At 46.3% G+C, this 19840-nt stretch overlaps 1 protein-coding gene across 12 annotated transcripts in view; it reads right to left on the bottom strand.

Moving 5' to 3' along the window:
• PRRC2B (proline rich coiled-coil 2B) overlaps nucleotides 1–19840 on the bottom strand; it is a 128560-nt gene that overhangs the window by 45872 nt on the left and 62848 nt on the right. For all 12 annotated transcript variants that reach the window (XM_008005896.3, XM_073022024.1, XM_073022026.1 and 9 more), the window contains exons 5-10: nucleotides 17711–17783; nucleotides 12168–12311; nucleotides 9549–9790; nucleotides 8984–9105; nucleotides 8385–8527; nucleotides 872–962 (exon numbers count right to left, since the gene is read on the bottom strand). In XM_008005896.3, the coding sequence (XP_008004087.2) occupies nucleotides 872–962; nucleotides 8385–8527; nucleotides 8984–9105; nucleotides 9549–9790; nucleotides 12168–12311; nucleotides 17711–17783 (815 nt within the window). The remainder of the gene's footprint in view (nucleotides 1–871; nucleotides 963–8384; nucleotides 8528–8983; nucleotides 9106–9548; nucleotides 9791–12167; nucleotides 12312–17710; nucleotides 17784–19840) is intronic.

Raw genomic sequence — 19840 nt, 5'->3', positions numbered from 1 at the left:
CTGGGTTCAAGTAATTCTCCTGCCTCAGCCACCCGAGTAGCTGGGACTACAGGCACATGCCACCACACCTGGTTAATTTTTGTACTTTTAGTAGAGACGGGGTTTCACCATCTTGGGCAGGCTGGTCTCAAACTCCTGACCTCAAGAGATCCACCTGCCTCAGCCTCCCAAAGTGCTGCGATTACAGGCATGAGCCACCGTGCCCAGCCCCCAGTGTACTTTATCATGTTCAAGCCTCTGAGGAATTTGGAGTAAAGAAAGAAGTTGAGGCCGGGCACAGGAGATTGCTTGAGCCCAGGAGTTTGAGACCAAACCTGGGTAACGTGGCAAAACCCCATCTCTAGCAGAAATATAAAAATTAGTTGGGTATGGTGGCGTGCATCTGTGGGTCCTAGCTATTCAGAAGGCTGAGGTGGGAGAATTGCTGAGCCCAGGAGATGGTGGTTGTAGTGAGCCAACATCACATCACGCCACCACACTCCAGCCCGGGCGAGAGTGAGAGCCTGTCTCAAAAAAAAAAAAAAAAAGTTGAACCCAGGGAGGTTTCCCAGACTTGCTTGGCCACAGAAGCCTTTTCGGACACAACAGCCACAAGCAATCCATGAAGACGTGGTCTGCATAACACACTTGGGGACACACTGATGTGGTGGTGAAAAGGCCAACTATGCACAGGACACAGTCACACCTGCCACAGGCAAACTGTGGCTCCCCTCCTTCACGGCCATCATCAGTAGCTGTCACCCTCAGAAGAAACTGGAAACAGCATCTGTCTGCCCATCCACGTTGCTATGGAAACTGGGAAATGCTCTCAGCACACAGCAGCACCAAGCAGGGATGCACTCACGCTGATGGGGCAGGGACGGGTCCTTACCACTTTGGCCTGCCGTCCTTCACAACTTCTTCCTCCTCTTCATCATCGCTGAACTTCAGTTTCTCAGAGTAGTCCACTTCTTCATGGAGGCCTACAACAGCAGAAGGGCCCAGGTGAAATGAGAAAGAATGAAAAGGTCAGTGGTGGCCGGGCGCGGTGGCTCATGCCTGTAATCCCAGCACTTTGGGAGGCTGAGGTGGGCGGATCATAAGGTCAGGAGTTTGAGACCAGCGTGACCAACATGGTGAAACCCCACCTCTACTAAAAATACAAAAATTAGCTGGGCGTGGTGGCACATGCCTGTAATCCTAGCTACTCAGGAGGCTGAGGCAGGAGAATAGCTTGAACAAGGGAGGCAGAGGTTGCAGTGAGCCGAGATCGTGCCATTGCACTCCAGCCTGGGCGACGGAGTGAGACTCCGTATCAAAAAAAGAAAAAAGAAAAAGAAAAGGTCAGTGGTGCCCAGGCACCATCGGAGAGCTTCCCTAGGCCAGGAATCTTGCTATCCCAGCAGAGGAGCTGAGTCAATCACCTGGCTGCCTCCCCCTGTGACTGAAGGGCAGTTTTGGCCTCTGGTAAGAGCAGGGCAGCTTGGTTAGACTAACCACCCCACAGGTAACAATTCTTAAATCTGAACAATAAATCTTTAAAATCTACTTCAAGGCCCAAGAGGGTGAACAAAGCAGGCAGAAACCAAGTAGCTGTCTACCCTTATAATACAGAAGCTTGACTTGGGAGATTTGTGAGTTAAGACTTGCCCTAGGCACTGATCAGCCCAAGTGGCTGAGATGGCAGAAAGTATCCATCACTGAGGACTGTGTGAACAGAGTGTGGTAGGTCCACACAATGGAATTATTATTTGGTCATAAAAAAGAATGAAAACAAACACATGCTATAACACAATTAACTGTGAAAACATTATACTAAGTGAAAGAAGCCAGACCAGAAAGGCCACATATTGATTCCATTGATAGGAAATGTCCAGAATGTGCAAATCCATAGAGATGGAAAGTAGATTTATTTTTGCCACAGGATTAGGAGGTGGCAGAGAGCGCCTGCCAACAGGTATTGGGTTTCTTTTTTGAGTGATGGAAACATTCTGAAATTGATAGTCATGGTAGTTGTACAACCTTGTGAATATACTAAAAACCACTAAACCACATACTTTAAAAGGTAAATTTTATGTTATATGACAATCATGTCAATCATATAATTATATTAAAATTATGTGAATCATATAATCATATAATTCACAGTGGCTCACACCTGTAATCCCAGCGCTTTGGGAGGTCGAGACAGGAAAATCACTTGAGGCCCCAATTTGAGACCAGCCTGGGCAACATGGCGAAACCATATCTCTACTAAAAATACAGAAAATCAGCCAGCCATAGTGGTGCACACCTGTAGTCCCAGCTACCCTGGAGGCTGAGGTGAGAGAATCACCTAAGCCCAGGAAGTTGAGGATGTAGTGAGCTGTGACTGTGCCAGTGCACTCAAGCTTGGGCAACATAGCAAGATTCTGCCTCAAACACAAGGCTAACTGAGCACCATGATGTATGCCTGCAGTCCTGGCTACACAGGAGACTAAGGCGGGAGGATTGCTTGAGCCCAGGAGTTTAAGACCAGCCTGGGCAACAGAGCAAGACCCCATCTCTAAAAAAAATAAATTAAGTTAAAATAAAAAAAATGTAAACGGTAACAACAAAAACTCAATCTAATTAAAAGGAAGAGTTAGGAACTGAAAAAGCAAGTTGCAATTATGTGCTGTCTACTAAATAATCACTTTAAATACAAACACAAAGGAGTTTAAAGGAAAAGAATGGAAAAAGATATTCCCTGGAAACAATAAGTCAGAGCGATGGTATGAACACAGGACAAAAGAGACTGCAAGATAATAGACTACTAGAGATAAGGAGGGAAATGTGGAAACACACCAGAAAGGCATGGAAACTATAAATGTGTGTAAGCAGCTTCAAAATAAATGAAGCAGAAACCAACAGTATAAAAGGGAGAAAGAGATAAATGCATAATTAGAGTTTAACATCTCACTTTCCTTAACTGACAGAAGCAGACAAAAATATCAGTAAATATACAGTAAGATCTGAATGCCACCATCAACCACCTTGACTAAGTTGGAACATACAAAACATGACACCCAACAACAACTGCAGAATATATACTTTTCAAAGTGCACCTGAAATATTCTCCAAGACAGATCATATTTTAGTCATAAAACAAGTCTTACTAACTTGAAAACAACTGAAATCATACAGAATGTGCTCTCTGGCTATAAGACATCTAAATTAGCAATCTAGAAAGGCCCCAATAATAAAAAATTGCCTCAATGATTTAAAAAATCATTTAAAATAGATACAGAAAACAAGTCAAACAATGGAGAAAATGAACAAAGCCAAAAGCTGCTGCTTCGTAAAGATTAATAAAACTTAATTCCTTGGCAGAAATGAAGAAAAAGAAATATATAAATTATCAGGAATTAAAAGATATCACTACAGACCCTACAGACATCAAAAGGATAATGTAATGTATTTTCAACAACTTTATGTTAATAATTTCAACAATTAAAAAGAAATGAACAAATTCCTCAAAAAACACAACTTACTGAAAAACTCACAGGAAATGACATAGGAAATCTGCACAGTCTCCTAACTAATCAAATCAAATAAATTGCTGAAAACATTTCCACAATGAAAGCTCCAGGGGCAAAACTGTTTCGCTGGTAAAGTAATACTGGCCAGGCACACTGGCCCACACCTGTAATCCTAGCCACTCAGAAGGTGAGGCTGGAAGATCACTGGAGCCCAGGAGTTTGAGGCTGCGTTGAGCCATTACTACGGCAGTGCACTCAGTCTGGGTGACAAAGTGAGAGACCCCGTCTCAAAAAAAAAAAAAAAAAGAAAGAAAAAGAAAAAGAAAAAGATGTAATACCAATGTTACAAAAATACCAATCTTATTTTTTAGGAAAGTAGAGAAGGAACACTCCACAACTCATTTTATAAGCCCAGCATAACTTGATACCAAAACCTGACAAAGACATTAAAAGAATAGAAAATTACAGACTAATATCCCTCATGACAGAACTTTAATAACATATTAACAAACTGGGTCTAGGCATACAAAAAGGGAGGGTTTATTCTAAGAATGCAAGGTTGGTTTAGCATTAAAAAAAAAAAATCAGTGCAATCTATTATCAAAATAAAGGAGAAAAATAATATGATCACGGATGTAGAAAAGCAGTGAACACAATGCAATACCCATAATTTAAAAAAACAAAAAACCCAAAGGCTCCGCAAACTAGACTCAGAAGGCAACAGATCCTCAACCTGAAAAACAGCATCTCTGAAAAACCCACAGCTAACACTTCATGCTGACACACGAAACATTTTCGTTCTAAGATCAGAAAGAACTTGAGGTTAATATTATACTAGAAGTATACCACAGTGCAATAAGGCAAAATACAAATAAATAAAAGGTATGTAATCTGAAAAAGACAACTCCTTATTTACAAACTACATAAAGGTCTATGTAGAAAACTCTAAGAAATCAACAAAAACCAGTAAAACTAACATACTCAACAAAGTGTCTGGTACTAGTGAATACAAAAAACAAAAATCAACTGTATTTTCTTTTTCGTTTTTTTTTTTTTTGAGACTAAGTCTTGCTCTATCACCCAGGCTGGAGTGCAGTGACACGATCTTGGCTCATTGCAACCTCCGCCTCCCAGGTTCAAGGAATTATCCTGCCTCAGCCTCCCAAGTAGCTGGGACTACCGGTACCCACCACCACACCTGGCTAATTTTTTGTATTTTTAGTAGAGACGGGGTTTTACCATGTTAGCCAGGATGGTCTCGATCTCCTGATCTTGTGATCCACCCGCCTCAGCCTCCCAAAGTGGTGGGATTACAGGTGTGAGCCACTGTGCCCAGCCTCAGCTATATTTTCTATATAATGAGAGCAAACCCTTGAAAAATAAAACCGTTCTTAGAAATCAGTATCATTTATAATAGCATCAAAAAACCATAAAATGGCTGGGCGCGGTGGCTCAAGCCTGTAATCCCAGCACTTTGGGAGGCCGAGACGGGCGGATCACGAGGTCAGGAGATTGAGACCATCCTGGCTAACACAGTGAAACCCCGTCTCTACTAAAAATACAAAAAACTAGCCGGGCGAGGTGGCGGGCGCCTGTAGTCCCAGCTACTCAGGAGGCTGAGGCAGGAGAATGGCCTAAACCCAGGAGGCGGAGCTTGCAGTGAGCTGAGATCCGGCCACTGCACTCCAGCCCGGGCGACAGAGCGAGACTCCATCTCAAAAAAAAAAAAAAAAAAAACATAAAATGCCTGAATAAATAGACATTCAGGACCTCTACATGAAAACTCTAAAGACACTGCTGAGAGAAATGAAAGCCCTAAAAAAGAGATACACCAGATTCCTGAACCTAAAGATTCAAAATTAAGGGCCAGACATGGTGGCTCATACCTGTAATCCCAACACTTTGGGAGGCCACAAGGCGGGCTGATCACCTGAGGTCAGGAGTTCGAGACCAGCCTGGCCAACATGGTGAAACTTCATCTCTACTAAAAATATAACAGTTAGCTGAGCGAAGTGGCCCACATCTGTAATCCCAGCTACTTGGGAAACTGAGACATGAGAATCGCTTGAACCCAGGAAGCGGAGGCTGCAGTGAGCTGAGATAATGCCATTGCACTCCAGCCATATCAAAAAAAAAAAAAAACACCACCAAGTTTCAAAGTTAAGATGTCAGGCGAGGCGCAGTGACTCATGCCTGTAATCCCAGCACTTTGGGATGCTGAGGTAGGCAGATCACAAGGTCAGGAGTTTGAGACCAGCCTGGCCAACATGGTGAAACCCCGTCTCTACTAAAAATACAAAAATTAGCTGGGCATGGTGGTGCGCGCCTGTAATTCCAGCCACTCAGGAGGCTGAGGCAGAAGAATCACTTAACCTGGGAGGCGGAGGTTGCAATGAGCCGAGATCGTGCCACTGAACTCCAGCCTGGGTGACAGAGCAAGATTCTGTCTCGGAAAAAAAGACAAAACATTAATAATTCACTTACCTCATTATAGATTCAACATAATCCTAACCAAAATGCCCACAGGCTCTTTGTAAATAATGACAGGTTGATTCTAACTTTATGCAGAAACAAACAATCTTGGCAAAGAACAATGTTGGAAAACTTACACTACTGAAATTTAAGATTTACTATAAACCCACAGTGTGGTATTGGCATGAGGAACAAATAGATCAATGGAACAGTGTCCAGAAATAGACCAATGCTTCTACAGTCAATTGATTTTTGGCAAAGGTTCCAAAGCAATTTGATAGGGAAAGTCTTATCAACAAATGTTGTGGAGAACTGGCCATATGGGAAAAAACAAACCTTGACTCCTATCTTATACCATATACAAAAATTAATCCAATGTGGATCAAAGACCTAAAATTAATAGTTAAAACTATAAAACATCTAGGAATATCTTTACCACCAAGGGAAAGCAAACATTTTTTTAAACAGGACACAAAAATAATAACCACAAAAAAACCCAAATTTATAAGTTAAATTTCAAAAGTCAAACTTCTGCTCATCAAAACAGTGTTTAAAAAAAATTAAGACAAAGAATGCAATATGTAAATATATTTGCAAAATAAAAGTTGCAAAGGATTTGTATCCAGGGCTGGTATCCTACCACCCAATTTTTTAACATTCAGACATCAAACAAAGGACAATATATTAGTTGTCAAACAGCACATAAAAGTGTGTGTATCATCATTAGTCATCAGCAAAATGCAAATTAAAAGCACAATGAGATACCACTAAACACCCACTAGAATGGCTAAAATTAAAAAGACAAACATGTTCAAGGCTACAGTAAGCTTTGATCACACCACTGCACTGCAACCTAGGAAACAAAGTAAGACCCTGTCTCTTTAAAAAAAAAAAAAAAGATGAACACCAAAATGTTAAGATCCAGACCTACCAAATTCTCACACACTGCTGTTGGGAATGTAAAATGGCATAACCACCAGGGGAAAAGGTTTGGACAGGTCTTAAACACTTAATCCGAAGCCTACCCTTTGACCCAACAATTCTAGATATTTACCCAAGAGAAACAGAAGTACGGTGTAGAGTGGGACTTTTGAATGAATAAACAAATTACAGTATATTGATGCATTAGGACATATCTCAGCAACTAAAAGCAACCGACATATAAATAACACTGATGAATATGAAAACCATATAAGAGTAAAAACTGTATGACTCCACTCATCTGAAGTCTGATAACTAGGCAAAACTCATCTAGGGTAAAGTGAATCAGAAGAGCAGCAGGCCTGTGAGCAGTCGCAGGGCAGAGCTCTGGAGAGGCAATGAGGAAGCCTGGGGTGGTGAGGGAAACGTTCTCTCTCTGGATATGGATGTGTATGATATACACGTATCCGTTTGTAAAACTGTACAGGTAAAATGTGACATGAATGCCTTTCACTATAATTAAAATCTACCTGAAAATAAATAAAAAGAACTATGAAAGAAAATAATCAGGTTGGGGGATAGGGAGTGGGTAGGGATAAAGGAATAAGAGCGGCAGAACAAGCCGGGTTTGTAGCACCCACGTGTAGTTCCAGCTACTCCAGAGGCTGAGGCAGGAGGAAGAGTTTGAGGCTGCAGTTCACCATGATGGACTCTGCGAACAGCCACTCCACTCCAGAACGGGAAACACAGCCAGACCCTTTCTCTATCCTTTTTTTTTTTCTTTTTGAGACGGTGTCTCGCTCTGTCACCCAGGCTAGAGTGCAGTGGCACAATCTCAGCTCAATGCAACATCGGCTTCCTGGGTTCAAGTGATTCTCCTGCCTCAGCCTCCTGAGTAGCTGGGACTACAGGTATGCACCACCACACCTGGCTGATTTTTGTATTTTTAGTAGAGACGGGGTTTCACCATGTTAGCCAGGATGGTCTCGATCTCCTGACCTCGTGATCTGCCCACCTCAGCCTCCCAAAGGGATTACAGGCGTGAGCCACCGTGCCCAGCCTTCCTTTTTATTTTTTTTACTGCTCCTTGCAAAGCAGGGCTAATCCATAGGTAGTATGCCCAGAGTAGCTGAGACCCTGTCTCTTGGAAAAAAATTAAACAAAAACTGAATGGCAGAACATTGGTACTTATTGAACCTGAGTGATCAGTGGTTGGGAGCTATTATTTTCTTTTGTGTTTAAATTTTGCATCATCAATAATTTTTTAAAAGTTAACAACAAAACTGTAAGATCAAGACTAAAAACCAAAAGAAGCTAATGGCTTGGCCAGGAAGGAACCGCTAGTCGGGGAGTAAATGAGGAAGGAGGGCATCGGGGCTGCTTCCCTGTCCTGCTCTTAGTCCCTATCTTGCCAAGGGAAAACACACGGTGGCGCCAGGGGGTTTCCATCCCTGGTAAGCACAGATGAACTTTGGTCCTGCCCGTCTGAACCACCCGTGCTTCTCTGCCCACCTGCCCAGCCATCATCGGCATCGGCGTCCAGATCGTCAAGGCCCTTCAGGTTTTCCGCATTGATAATGGTGGGCCGTGGTGCCCGCTCCACCAGCTGCCTTAGCGGGCGGAGTGGGCGAGACACTCCCAGCCTGTTTTCTTTTCTGATAAAAGAGAAAAGTAAAGATGATGGAATCATGTCCAGTATATAGACGGAAGCAAAATCAAATACCTGTCCAAAAACAAGTTTCACACTGCAAAGGTTCATGTTTAATATTTCTATCAGTTCCTTTAAAAGAAATACATAATGAGCAAACAAGTACATCCCAGACAGAAGTTCTGCTTTGTCCTGCAGTTTTACATGCTGGTCGCTAAGGCCTAGGGCAGCAGCAACACGCACGTGCCAGAACTTCAACTCTACCAGGCACTTGAAATCATGACTCAATCTCTCAATCAGCTCCGAATCCCAGCCACCACCCCACACACCCTGCCACGCTGAGCTGGTAAAGTTCTCTGCGGTCTCCAGGAGACACAGCACTTCTATTCATCATCCCCTCATCCTGACCGGAACCACCACCGGACTCATCTCTACACACGTGACTGTAACGCGATGGACTCACCCGTCTTGGTCATTCATCTGGAACTGTCTAAAAGGAACTCGAGGTTCAAGGCGGAGCTGAGGAAGGGGAAAAGAGCCTCGTTCCACTGTACCCTGGTTTTCTGATGACTTTGGCGAACACATCTGAAACATAACATCGATGAACAGGATTTGCTGGTAATGACCCAAATTGCAATTTCCACTTAAATCAGAATGTGTTTTGTAAAGTGGAAAATGGGAAAAAGAAACAGGAAAGTCTTGGGGTTTCCTAATTAATCTTACCGCCATCTCCCCCATTTCATTCCTGCTGTCAGTAAGTAGACCTGGGGACCTATGTCAGGGAAAACCTGCCTCTCCTGTTTCTAAAGAACCAAAGCCTAAAATGATATCCACATCACCAGGGAAAGAAGCCAGAGGCCCTGAAGATTTAAAAAGCAGGGAGAGAAAATGCAAAACCAGTGGAAGCCTCAGAAGTAGGGTAACAGGGCCAAGAGGAGACCCCAAGGGGGACATTCAACCACTTGACCTATCTGCTGGACACAATCCAACTTGATGGGGGGAAAAAAAAGTACACTCTGAAGACTTACAAAAGCAGGAAGCATGTCATGGTATGTAGGTGGGTGGTATACATTTCCCATGAACTGTGAAGCCCCTTTTCGGACAGGCTGAGCCGGGCGGAGAGAGGGGTCCTTAGAATCGCTGGTACATGCCGAGGAGGGGGCTCCATCTCCCGTACTCGAGTTCCTGCTGCCCAGCTCAGTTGGGGAGGTGCTCAGAGACGTGGCAGAAATTATGTGTCGCCCACCGCCCTCCCTCCAGCTTGTCACATCTGGAAATTGAAAGGGGGCAAAAGGGGAGAAGGAAGAGGAGGGGGAAGGAGGGATCGTATGAGGTTCTGAAGGTGAAGGGACCCCCTCCTTCAACAAAAAAATAAAATGAAAAACAAAAAACACCAAAAGTGAAGAACTGTTAAATCTGTCAGGGAAGGTTGGGGCAGACCCTTGGCCAATGGGGATGAACTTGCTGAGGGAAGTCTGACTGTGAAATACAAAATGAGATCTACTCAGAGAGAAGGCTTCATCAATGAGTAACAATCGCCACCCTTCCCCCTAGTCTTCAACCCAGAGATAGGAAGACGGCCCTGATGAAAACAGCCTCGGGTCATTCCTTCAACAAACGGCTGACCAGCCCACTTAGGGTCAGCACTGGACTACACATTAAAACAGAAGTGAGTTCCAGGCACGGTGGTTTCAGGCTTTGATTAGCAGTGGCACCTTTTAATAAAGATCCCCCAGTCCACAAGACATGCAAAGTGCAGCCGCTGTCCTTCCAGTGGAGGTGTGGGGCACTTGTGTAGCTCACAGGCGGAAACTTGCCGAACTGTCTTTTTTAAATGATGCTTTCTATTGCCAAATGTAGTAAGATCGGGTGGAAATTATTAGAGGCCAACAAGAAATCAAATGAGACAACAGATCCCTGTTTTCGGTCACCTTTTGGTTAGAAGCTGAAGCACAACGGTCTCTGAGTTACACAACCCTTAAGGGAAAGAGACCCAGGACATGTCTGACCCCAGTTCTTCAACCCCTTTGCTGTGAGATTTGGGGCAAGGCAAGGTCACGCCGTCCATGTTTCCCCGTCTTCTCCAATGAGGAGATGAAACTGATGCTTAGAAGCTTCTTCTATGTCCACATTTTTATAGTCCCACAAAGCAGCTCATCTTAATTAATCCCAGAAAGGTATTATTCATGTCCCCTAAAATGAAGCAAACAGGCTGGGTGCGGAGGCTCACGCCTGTAATCCCAGCACTTTGAGAGGCTGAGGCAGGCGGATAATAAGGTCAGGAGATTGAGACCATCCTGGCTAACACGGTGAAACCCCGTCTCTACTAAAAATACAAAAAATTAGTCAGGCATGGTGGCGAGCGCCTGTAGTCCCAGCTACTCAGGAGACTGAGGCAGGAGAATCGGTTGAACCTGGGAGGCAGAGGTTGCAGTAAGCCAAGATCGCACCACTGCACTCCAGCCTGGGTGACAGAGCAAGACTCTGTCTCAAAATAAATAAATAAATAAAAAGGCCGGGCATGGTGACTCATGCCTGTAATCCCAGTACTTTGGGAGGCTGAGACGGGCGGATCACCAGATGTCAGGAGTTCAAGACCAGCCTGACCAACATGGAGAAACTCCGCCTCTACTAAAAATACAAAATTAGCCGGGCGTGGTGGCGCATGCCTGTAATCCCAACTACTACGGAGGCTGAGGCAGGAGAATCATTTGAACCCGTGAGGCGGAGGTTGTGGTGAGCAGAGATCGTACCATTGCACTCCACTCTAGACAACAAGAGTGAAACTCCGTCTCAAAAAAAAAAACAAAAAACAAAAAAACTACGAAGCAAAATAAACCAGTCCTGTGTGGGTCACTGGAAAGGCAGTGAGTGCCTTTCCACAAGCAAGACACATTCACAGTGATCACTGACTTACAGGACATCACTTCTGACTTGAATGGGAGAGGCCTCAAGACAAGCAAACAAAAGGCCCTCACGTTTCAAGACCTGATCAAGTCCCCTGGACTACATGAGCCACTTCAAAATCCCTAAGTAGAACACGTGGAAAATCGCATTCCTAAACACCACCTTAACCTCCAGCCACCCTCGGCTTCCAAGGAGAAACTTCCAGCAAAAAGTGCTACACAATCCAGCTCCTTCCCTGGCCAACCTAAGATAAGCGAGCAGTAGAGAGCAGTGCCGGCTGATTTAAGTCACAATCCCCAAAGGAATGGGTTAAAAATACAGGTCCTAACTGGGCTGGGGGACGGGAGGACTGGAAATCACTCATTCACCAGCTCCCCAGTGATTCCGACTAGACGCAGCTAGGATTGGGAGCTTTAGAAAACAAGCTCTTGAACTGGGGACCTAAGTTAATTGGTCCTTTGTCCATCCTTGCCACAGACACCAGGCACAGCAAAACTAACAACTGGATGACAGAGGGGGAGGGGACAGGCCTGGCCCAACCCAAGAGACAAAAAAGGCACAATGCCCAATGGCCTAGGCAGCAAGTCCAATGGACGCACAGATCGGGTACGAGCCAAAGAGCCACATTTCCAGCTCGAACCGGAGATCCCAGTGACATCAGCACCCTTCTAGGAGCACAGAGAGACGAGGGGAGGAAGTTCTGTGACTCCATCGAGTGCCCAGAGGCTGCGGTCACTTACTCTGAGGGCGGAGGCTTGGTCCTGGCCCATACGACAGATCTAAGACGCCCTTTTCTTTGCCAGCCTTGTCCTGCCCTCCAGCTGCTTTCAGCGTCGGAAATTCCTCGGGAGAGAAGGATAACAGTCGGCTTGAGCCCCTTAAACCTGTCAAGAAGACGGAGTAGACATGGAGGAAGTGAGATGGAGTCAACAGTCATCTGCTTCCCAGCTCCACACCTTGAAAGCCATGTTGCCTGCAAGTTGGCTTTCTGAGGGAGCCTTGTCACAAGGGTGCTCTGTGCTGGCAGATGCCACCAGGGGGGCACTGAGGGTGACAAGGGAGGCTGCTGCTGACATCATGATGCCCCTTCCCAGCTGACCTGCAGGGACCAGTGCCTGCTTACAAAGGGAATGGGTAAGATATCACAGCAACTCCAGGCCACAGCCTGCCCCAGCAGGGAAGGTTCTGCGGACTGCCTGGGGCCACAGACAAATCAGCCCAGGGGAGGCCAAGAAGGCAACTGTTTTCCTGTGGAGGCAACACCTACAGAGAGTACTGCCATCCCTGCCCCAGCCTACCCCAAAAGGATTAAGATGCTGCTTCTGCCAGACACAGTGGCTCACACCTGTAATCCTAACACTTTGGGAGGCCGAGGTGGGTGGATCACTTGAGCTCAGGAGTTCAAGACCAGCCTGGGCAACATGGCAAAACCCTGTCTCTACCAAAAATCACAAAAAAGTAGCTGGTGGCAGGTGCCTGTAGTCCCAACTACTCAGGAGGCTGAGGTAGGAGGATCGCTTGAGCACGGGAGGTGGAGGTTGCAGTGAGCCGAGATCGTGCCACCACACTCCAGCCTGGGTGACAAAGTGAGACCCTCTCTCTAAAAATAATAAAATAGGCCGGGCGCAGTGGCTCATGCCTATAATCCCAGCACTTTGGGAGACCGAGGCAGGCGGATCACGAAGTCAGGAGATTGAGACCATTCTGGCTAACATGCTGAAACCCCATCTTTACTAAAAAAAAAAAAAAAAATTAGCTAGGCGTGGTGGCAGGTGCCTGTAGTCCCAGCTACTTGGGAGGCTGAGGCAGGAGAATGCTGTGAACCCAGGAGGTGGAGTTTGCAGTGAGCCACTGCACTCCAGCCTGGGCAACAGAGTGAGACTCCATCTCAAAGAAATAACATAACATAACATAACATAACATAACATAACATAACATAACATAACATAACAGCTGCTGGTAAGATCAGGTGGAAATTAGATGTACAGACATGAGTACCTCCTCATTCACCTGTCCTTCTGCATTTTCTACTAAGTTCCTTGAGCCCTATAAGGCTAAACATTCCACTCTTATAATCCTGGGAACAGTTTAGTTCTTCATTCGTTCATTCATTCCCTGACATTACAACCTGCTTTAGAGAAGAAGACTTTCCTAATGTTGTTCCCTTACACACAGAACTTAGCAGAGGTTCTGCCACCATTTTCAGATGAACAGATTAAAAATGGCACGTCTTCTGATCTGGAATACGCAGCACACTCCAGACAGGAGAAATCTAGGAACAGTGGTGACACCACACAACAAATGGCCCCCTGTGGAATGCCTTGTTCCCTATACAGCTAAACCCCAGTCTTCCCCTAAGTAGTTTAAATTATTCTTAGCACCACTGATCCATAGACCTGTTCATTAAAGCTGACTGTGCCGGCAAGGCGCGGCTGGATCACCACACAGGCATGTGGCAGCAATTTGCTCAAATAAACCTGACAGGGTGAGACTGGACACCATTCACCAATGGTCAGCCAGAGATGGCCTCCAAGCGTCAAGAAGGAGCTCCGGGGCACTGTGAAGGGGGCTCTGACTCAGTCGCTTCATTATGGTAGAAGGTCACAGGCAAGAATCAAATAAAAACTCTCATTTTTAAAATACAGGATGACCAGCCTGGACAACATGATGAAATCCCATCACTACAAAAATCACAAAAATTAGCCAGGCATGGTGGTGTGTGCCTGTAGTCCCAGCTACTTGGGAGGCTGAGGTGGGAGGACTGCTTGAGCCCAGGAGACTGAGGCTATAGTGAGCCAAAACTGCGCTACTGCACTCCAGCCCCCACGGGCAACAGAACGAAACCCTGCCTCAAAAAAAAAAAAAAAAAAAAAAAAAAGGTAGATTTGAAATTAGGAAAAAACCAGCATCTGTTCAATATTGCTGTTCCATCTCCTTCTTCTGCTTCAAGAATCATGAAGATATTATTGTAAGCATGAATTAATCTTAATAAGGATAAAGGGTAGGAAAAAAGTCTCACAGCAAAATACCAGTATTCATAAGGTCTCAATGCTTTATGATGTTCACCTGCCATCTGTTCTCCACCATAAGAAACTGAGGCAGGAAAGTCGGGGGGCTTCTTCCAAGGTCACAGGCTGAGCCACTGGTGGGGTAGTAGCTGGTGTCTGAGTCTCTGACCTCTGCCCAAACATGCAATCAGGTCTCCTGGGTCTGTTTCAGGTGACCTATCAATTGAGTCTATCGATTCAGGAAAAGCCCTTTTGAATTCCAGAGAGTCATGAAAACACTTGTGGACAACACCCTCCAATCCCCACACTGCTGACAGTGTCATAGATGTGTGACTCTAGCACAAGATGCGGAACCGAAACTGACTTTTACACTTGGCCCCCACCCTGCCCAGTGTGTCAAGTCTGTGGACTGGCAGGTTTCTGCCTGCAATTATTTTCTTTCTTTTTTTTAATTTTGAGTAGAGATAGGGTCTTGCTATGCTTTTCAGGCTGGACTTCAACTCCTGGGCTCAACCAATCCTCTCACCTTGGCCTCCCAAGTAGCTGGGACTACAGGTGTCTGCCACCACACTCAGCTGATTTTTTGTGTTTCTTATAGAGACAGGGTTTTGCCATGTTGCCCGGGCTGGTCACAAACTACTGGACTCAAGCAATCCCTTTGCCTCAGCCTCCCCAAGTGCTGGGATTACAGGTGTGAGTTACCACATCCAGCCCTCACCCCAATTTTTTACACAAATGGTAAGATACTATACATACCATTCTGTACTTTTCTTCACCTGGAGATCTTGCCAAATCAATAGAAAACTTCTGCTTTTTTTCTTTATAGCCAAATCACATTTCATTAAAGTACCGTAATTTTGCAGGCATTTCAAGGGACTGTTTGCAATCTTTTGCTATTATAATGTTGCAGTGAATAGTCTTGTACACAGGTCATTTCACACATGGGCAAGTATTATTTGTAGAGTAATTTCCTCAAGGTGTACTTGCTAGGTCAAAGGGTATTATGTGTTATTATTTTGCCAGGCAGTGCCAAACTGGCTTCCATAGGAGTTGGGCCAATTTATACAGGCATTTTTCTTTTAATTTTTGTAGTTCTTTTTAAATAAAAATTAATATATTCTATCTTTTAAAAATTCTAACCTTAGGGAGTTTGCAGTGAGCTATTATGCCACTGCACTTCCAGCCTGCGTGACAAAGCAAGACTGTCTCAAAAAAAAAAACAAAAAACAAAAATGGGCCGGGCGCGGTGGCTCAAGCCTGTAATCCCAGCACTTTGGGAGGCCAAGACGGGCGGATCACGAGGTCAGGAGATCGAGACCATCTTGGCTAACACGGTGAAACCCCGTCTCTACTAAAAAATACAAAAAACTAGCCGGGCGAGGTGGTGGGCGCCTGTAGTCCCAGCTACTCAGGAGGCTGAGGCAGGAGAATGGCGTGAACCCGGGAGGCGGTGAGCTGCAGTGAGCTGAGATCCGGCCACTGCCCTCCAGCCTGGGCGACAGAGCAAGACTCAAAAACAAAAACAAAAACAAAACAAACAAAAAATTCTACCTTACAGAAATATAAGATATGGAAAGCCAAAGAACCAGTTACAAGTCCAGTGAATGTTCTTCATAAAGCATCTTCAAAGATCCTTTTGAGGCCAGGCACGGTGGCTTATGTCTATAATCCCAGAACTCTGGGAGGCCAAGGTAGGAGGATCACTTGAGCCCAGGAGTTGGAGACCAGCCTGAGCAACATAGTGAGATCTCATCTCAATCAATCACTCAATCAATCAATAAGCCAGGCGTGGTGGTGCATGCGCCTGTGGTCCCAGCCCCAGCTACTCGGGAGGCTGAAGTGGGAGGATCGCTTGAGCCTAGGAGTTCAAGACCAGCCTGGGCGACATAGTGAGATCTTGTCTTTACTCAAAATGGGGAAAAAAAAAAAAAAAAAAAAAACAGCCAGGTGTGGTGGTACATACCTGTGGTCCCAGCTACTCAGGAAGCTGAGGTGGGAGGATTGCTTGAGCCCGGGAGATCGAGGCTGCAATGGCTATAATCGCACCACCGCACTCGTGCTGGCACTCCATCTGTACCCTCAACCCCTTGGGAGAAGCTGGGGCATTGAAATCCAATTGGCACATTGACTGATCCATCATTTCCCATTGGAGACTGAGGGAAGAGCCTTTGAGCACAGGGATTTCAACCCATAAGGGGCAGGACCTCCTAGGCATGGCAGGCTGGGGGTGAGGTTCAAGGAATGAAGGATGTGCAGCTGGTTTTCTAATATAGGCTACTAAAGACCAAGTCTGGTGAAGCCTTGGCTGGCAGGGGTAGCGCAGGAGGCAGAAGGCGATACCAAGATGGGGGCAAAAGGTAAAAAAGGGCAGTCAGTGCTGCTTTACAGGAGAAAGTGAATTGTGGGCTTTCCCCAGTATATTCCTTCGAATCGTCTGCCCACACCATGACCACTCTCCTTCCCACTCAAAGCTGCTGCCTAGTTTGGTCTCAAGCACAGTATGCTAGAAACATTCAAGCTATCATCAAAAATTAGAAGAGCTCCTGTGGAAAATCCAGATCTTTTGGTTTTCTCAAGAACATCTGCTGACCCACATTCTTCAAGGACTGTGGGGGCTGGAGGGCAGCCTGGATGCACAGAACTCACCAAACTGCTTTAGCCCACTATCCTGGGCCTGCCTCGGAGGCCATGTGAATGTGTAATTCCCATGCATTTATTTTTTAAAACTCTGAACACTGCTTCCTTCGGTTCATCACCCTCATCTTTCTCCTGAGCTGCTCCACGGAAGCAGCACAGTGGGTTCCGCTTCCAGGGAGCTTCCTGTGTGTTGGGCACAGCACTTCTGGTAACACCACGTAACCCTCGGAGTGCTTGGATAGAACATCCTCCAGGTGGGCCACTCCAACCCCACGGCCAGCTTCTTCATCAACTCAAGCCACACCATGTGACACCTCCCTCCTGTGGTCCCAGGAGAGAGGAAGCAGATGGTGTTGGCAATGCCGCGACCGTGGAGCAAACAGGAGCCCACCAGCAGCACAGCCCAGTCAGCACTCTTGTCTCAGCAAGAGCACTCATCCAAAGACACCAAAGAGCTGGCCCCTCTGCAGAGTCAGTGCCCTGCTGTGCACAGGCAAGGCCTCCACAGAACAGTACCTCTTTGTGGAAGAGAGTCCTCAAAGCTTCTGGGTGCCTAGACCCAACCAGACATTCTGGAAAAGGCATTTACCTCCCCCTCCCCACCGTCCCCAAACACACACACACATGTGCGCACTTACCACCTTCGTGTCCTACTGGCTTTCCATTCAGCTGTGCCCATGACTTTGGTCCACCTGGCACTGAATTTGTATTCTGAAAGAAGGAAGAGAATCAGAAGAGGGCCAGCTCCCTTATTCCACTGTACAGTGACAGCCCATTACAACAAGCTGCTGAGAGGCCAGCCCCTTAGATTTGAACCCTATACGGATCCATCCACCACCACTTTCTGAGCAGCAGCGAAGCCCTGAACGACCCCTGCAATGCACACTCCACACAGCAGTCCCAGGGACCAGAAAATGCCAGGCCCACTCTACAGACAAGGAGCAGGATTTGGGGAGTGATCAGCTTCAAGTCACACAGACGGTGACACAGCAAAGCCAGGACCCAAACCTGTCTCCCTCTATGCGGTGCTCTGGAACCTCCCATGTCCACATAGAGCTACTTTATTTTGCTCCAGAGACAAAGACTAAGGCCCAGTTCCGGCATGTGTTTTTAAAACTGCACCGCTGCTAACGAGGAACACGAACACGGGAAGGCCAACGTGCCAGATCTTGAGCTGGGTGGGCCAGCTGCAGCACCTTCTGTAGTGACTGTGACTCTACAAGGCACGGCTCCCCTCCTGAGAACCATACCAGGTCGCCTCTGCTGAAAAGTCGCCAGGGTGAGCATTATGCGAGGCACACCCAGCCTGACCAAATGCTCACCACACCCTGGGGAGGCTCTAGTCACATTCACCACTGAGGCTCAGAGAAGAGTGACTGAGTCCGATGCAGAACAGCAGAACCAGGACCAGTCTCCAGCCTGCCTATGTCCAGTGCCCTTTTGAGTCTCTAACCATTAAGTTCACCCCATCTTTTCCATTCAACTTTCAACTCACAGCCTCCTTCTAACTGAAGGTAAAAATACACAAAACAAGCTGCTGCTTTGTGAAGTTTCCCCACTTACTAGATGAAATGCTATATTAAATCACTACCTTCTCCCACCCACCTCAGCCAGCACCATCCACTCACAAGGCAAACAACTGTCTCTCTTGCCTGTGATGCAGAGCTGACCGGGTACAGCAATCCATTTACTCATCACAGAGGTGCCCTGAATGCTTCACACCAGTGGCCTGGGGTGACTATACAGTTTCCCTGCCACGGACTACAGAAGGGTGGGGTCAGTGGCACAATGGAGGCAGCGCAGCTGGGGCCAGACACATCCCACAGGTGGGCTAGAGGCCTTCAGATCCAGCAGCAAACAGGAGGCACAGGGGCTCCCCTCCACATAAGGTCTCCACTGAAGGCCTTTAATATGCTAATGCAATCCCATCCCTCCACTCCCCTCCCCTCTGCAGTCACAGGGATGACTCCCCTGGCATTAAACTAGAAAGAGCACACATAGGACCAAGAAGGTGTTACTAAGACTGCTGGCAAACTTCATCCCAAGAGCAGAGCTGCTGTGATCCCTCCATGGAGATGTTCTAAAACTCGCCCAACACCGGGTGCCTCTTCTTACCTGCGCCTCACATGTGAGAGACACCAGGTAGCAGCAAAGCAGCACTGAGCACCGGATATGGTGACCCCTGCGCCAGCGCCAGGATGGGTTCCCCTTCCTTGGCATAGAGCTGCCCCTTCAGCAATTCATTCAAACAGCTGCCCAGGACCTCACCCACAGTCCCCCCAGTGATGGGGGTCTGGGCACATACATGTTCAACAGGTTTCAGAGGCAAATCTGATCTCTGAGCTCTATCAGCTCACTCCTTCTCTTTCAAATTCTGGGAAACAGAAAGGAACTCAACTCTAAATACTCTGACTAACCTAAGGTCCCAGTAGAAAAGGGCGTCTTGCACGATCACAGACCCCTCTTTTCTTTTTTGTCTTTAATTTTAAAAGCACAGTTCAGTGTTAGGTGGGGAGAGGGTGTCCTGGCAAAGCCACAGACTTTCCCGAGTATGGTTACAGCAGAGAGGGGATGACATTTGAGACCTCATATTGCCCATGCAGCAAAGCAAAACCAAAATAGGTTCATTCCCGCTGCCAAGAGAGCTGGTGAATACGAGGTATCTATGTCTACATTTCTTTTCATCTTCTAAAAAATTCAAACTTCTCATCTAGATTTCCAGCTCCGGCTAAGTATATCCTCCTGCCAATCTCTAGAAACCCGTAGCC

The sequence above is a fragment of the Chlorocebus sabaeus genome, chromosome 12 (genome assembly GCF_047675955.1).
Source record: "Chlorocebus sabaeus isolate Y175 chromosome 12, mChlSab1.0.hap1, whole genome shotgun sequence".
Lineage (NCBI taxonomy): Eukaryota > Metazoa > Chordata > Mammalia > Primates > Cercopithecidae > Chlorocebus > Chlorocebus sabaeus.
The sequence above is the reverse complement of the archived record's forward strand: the minus strand, read 5'-3'. Positions and strand labels throughout refer to the sequence as shown.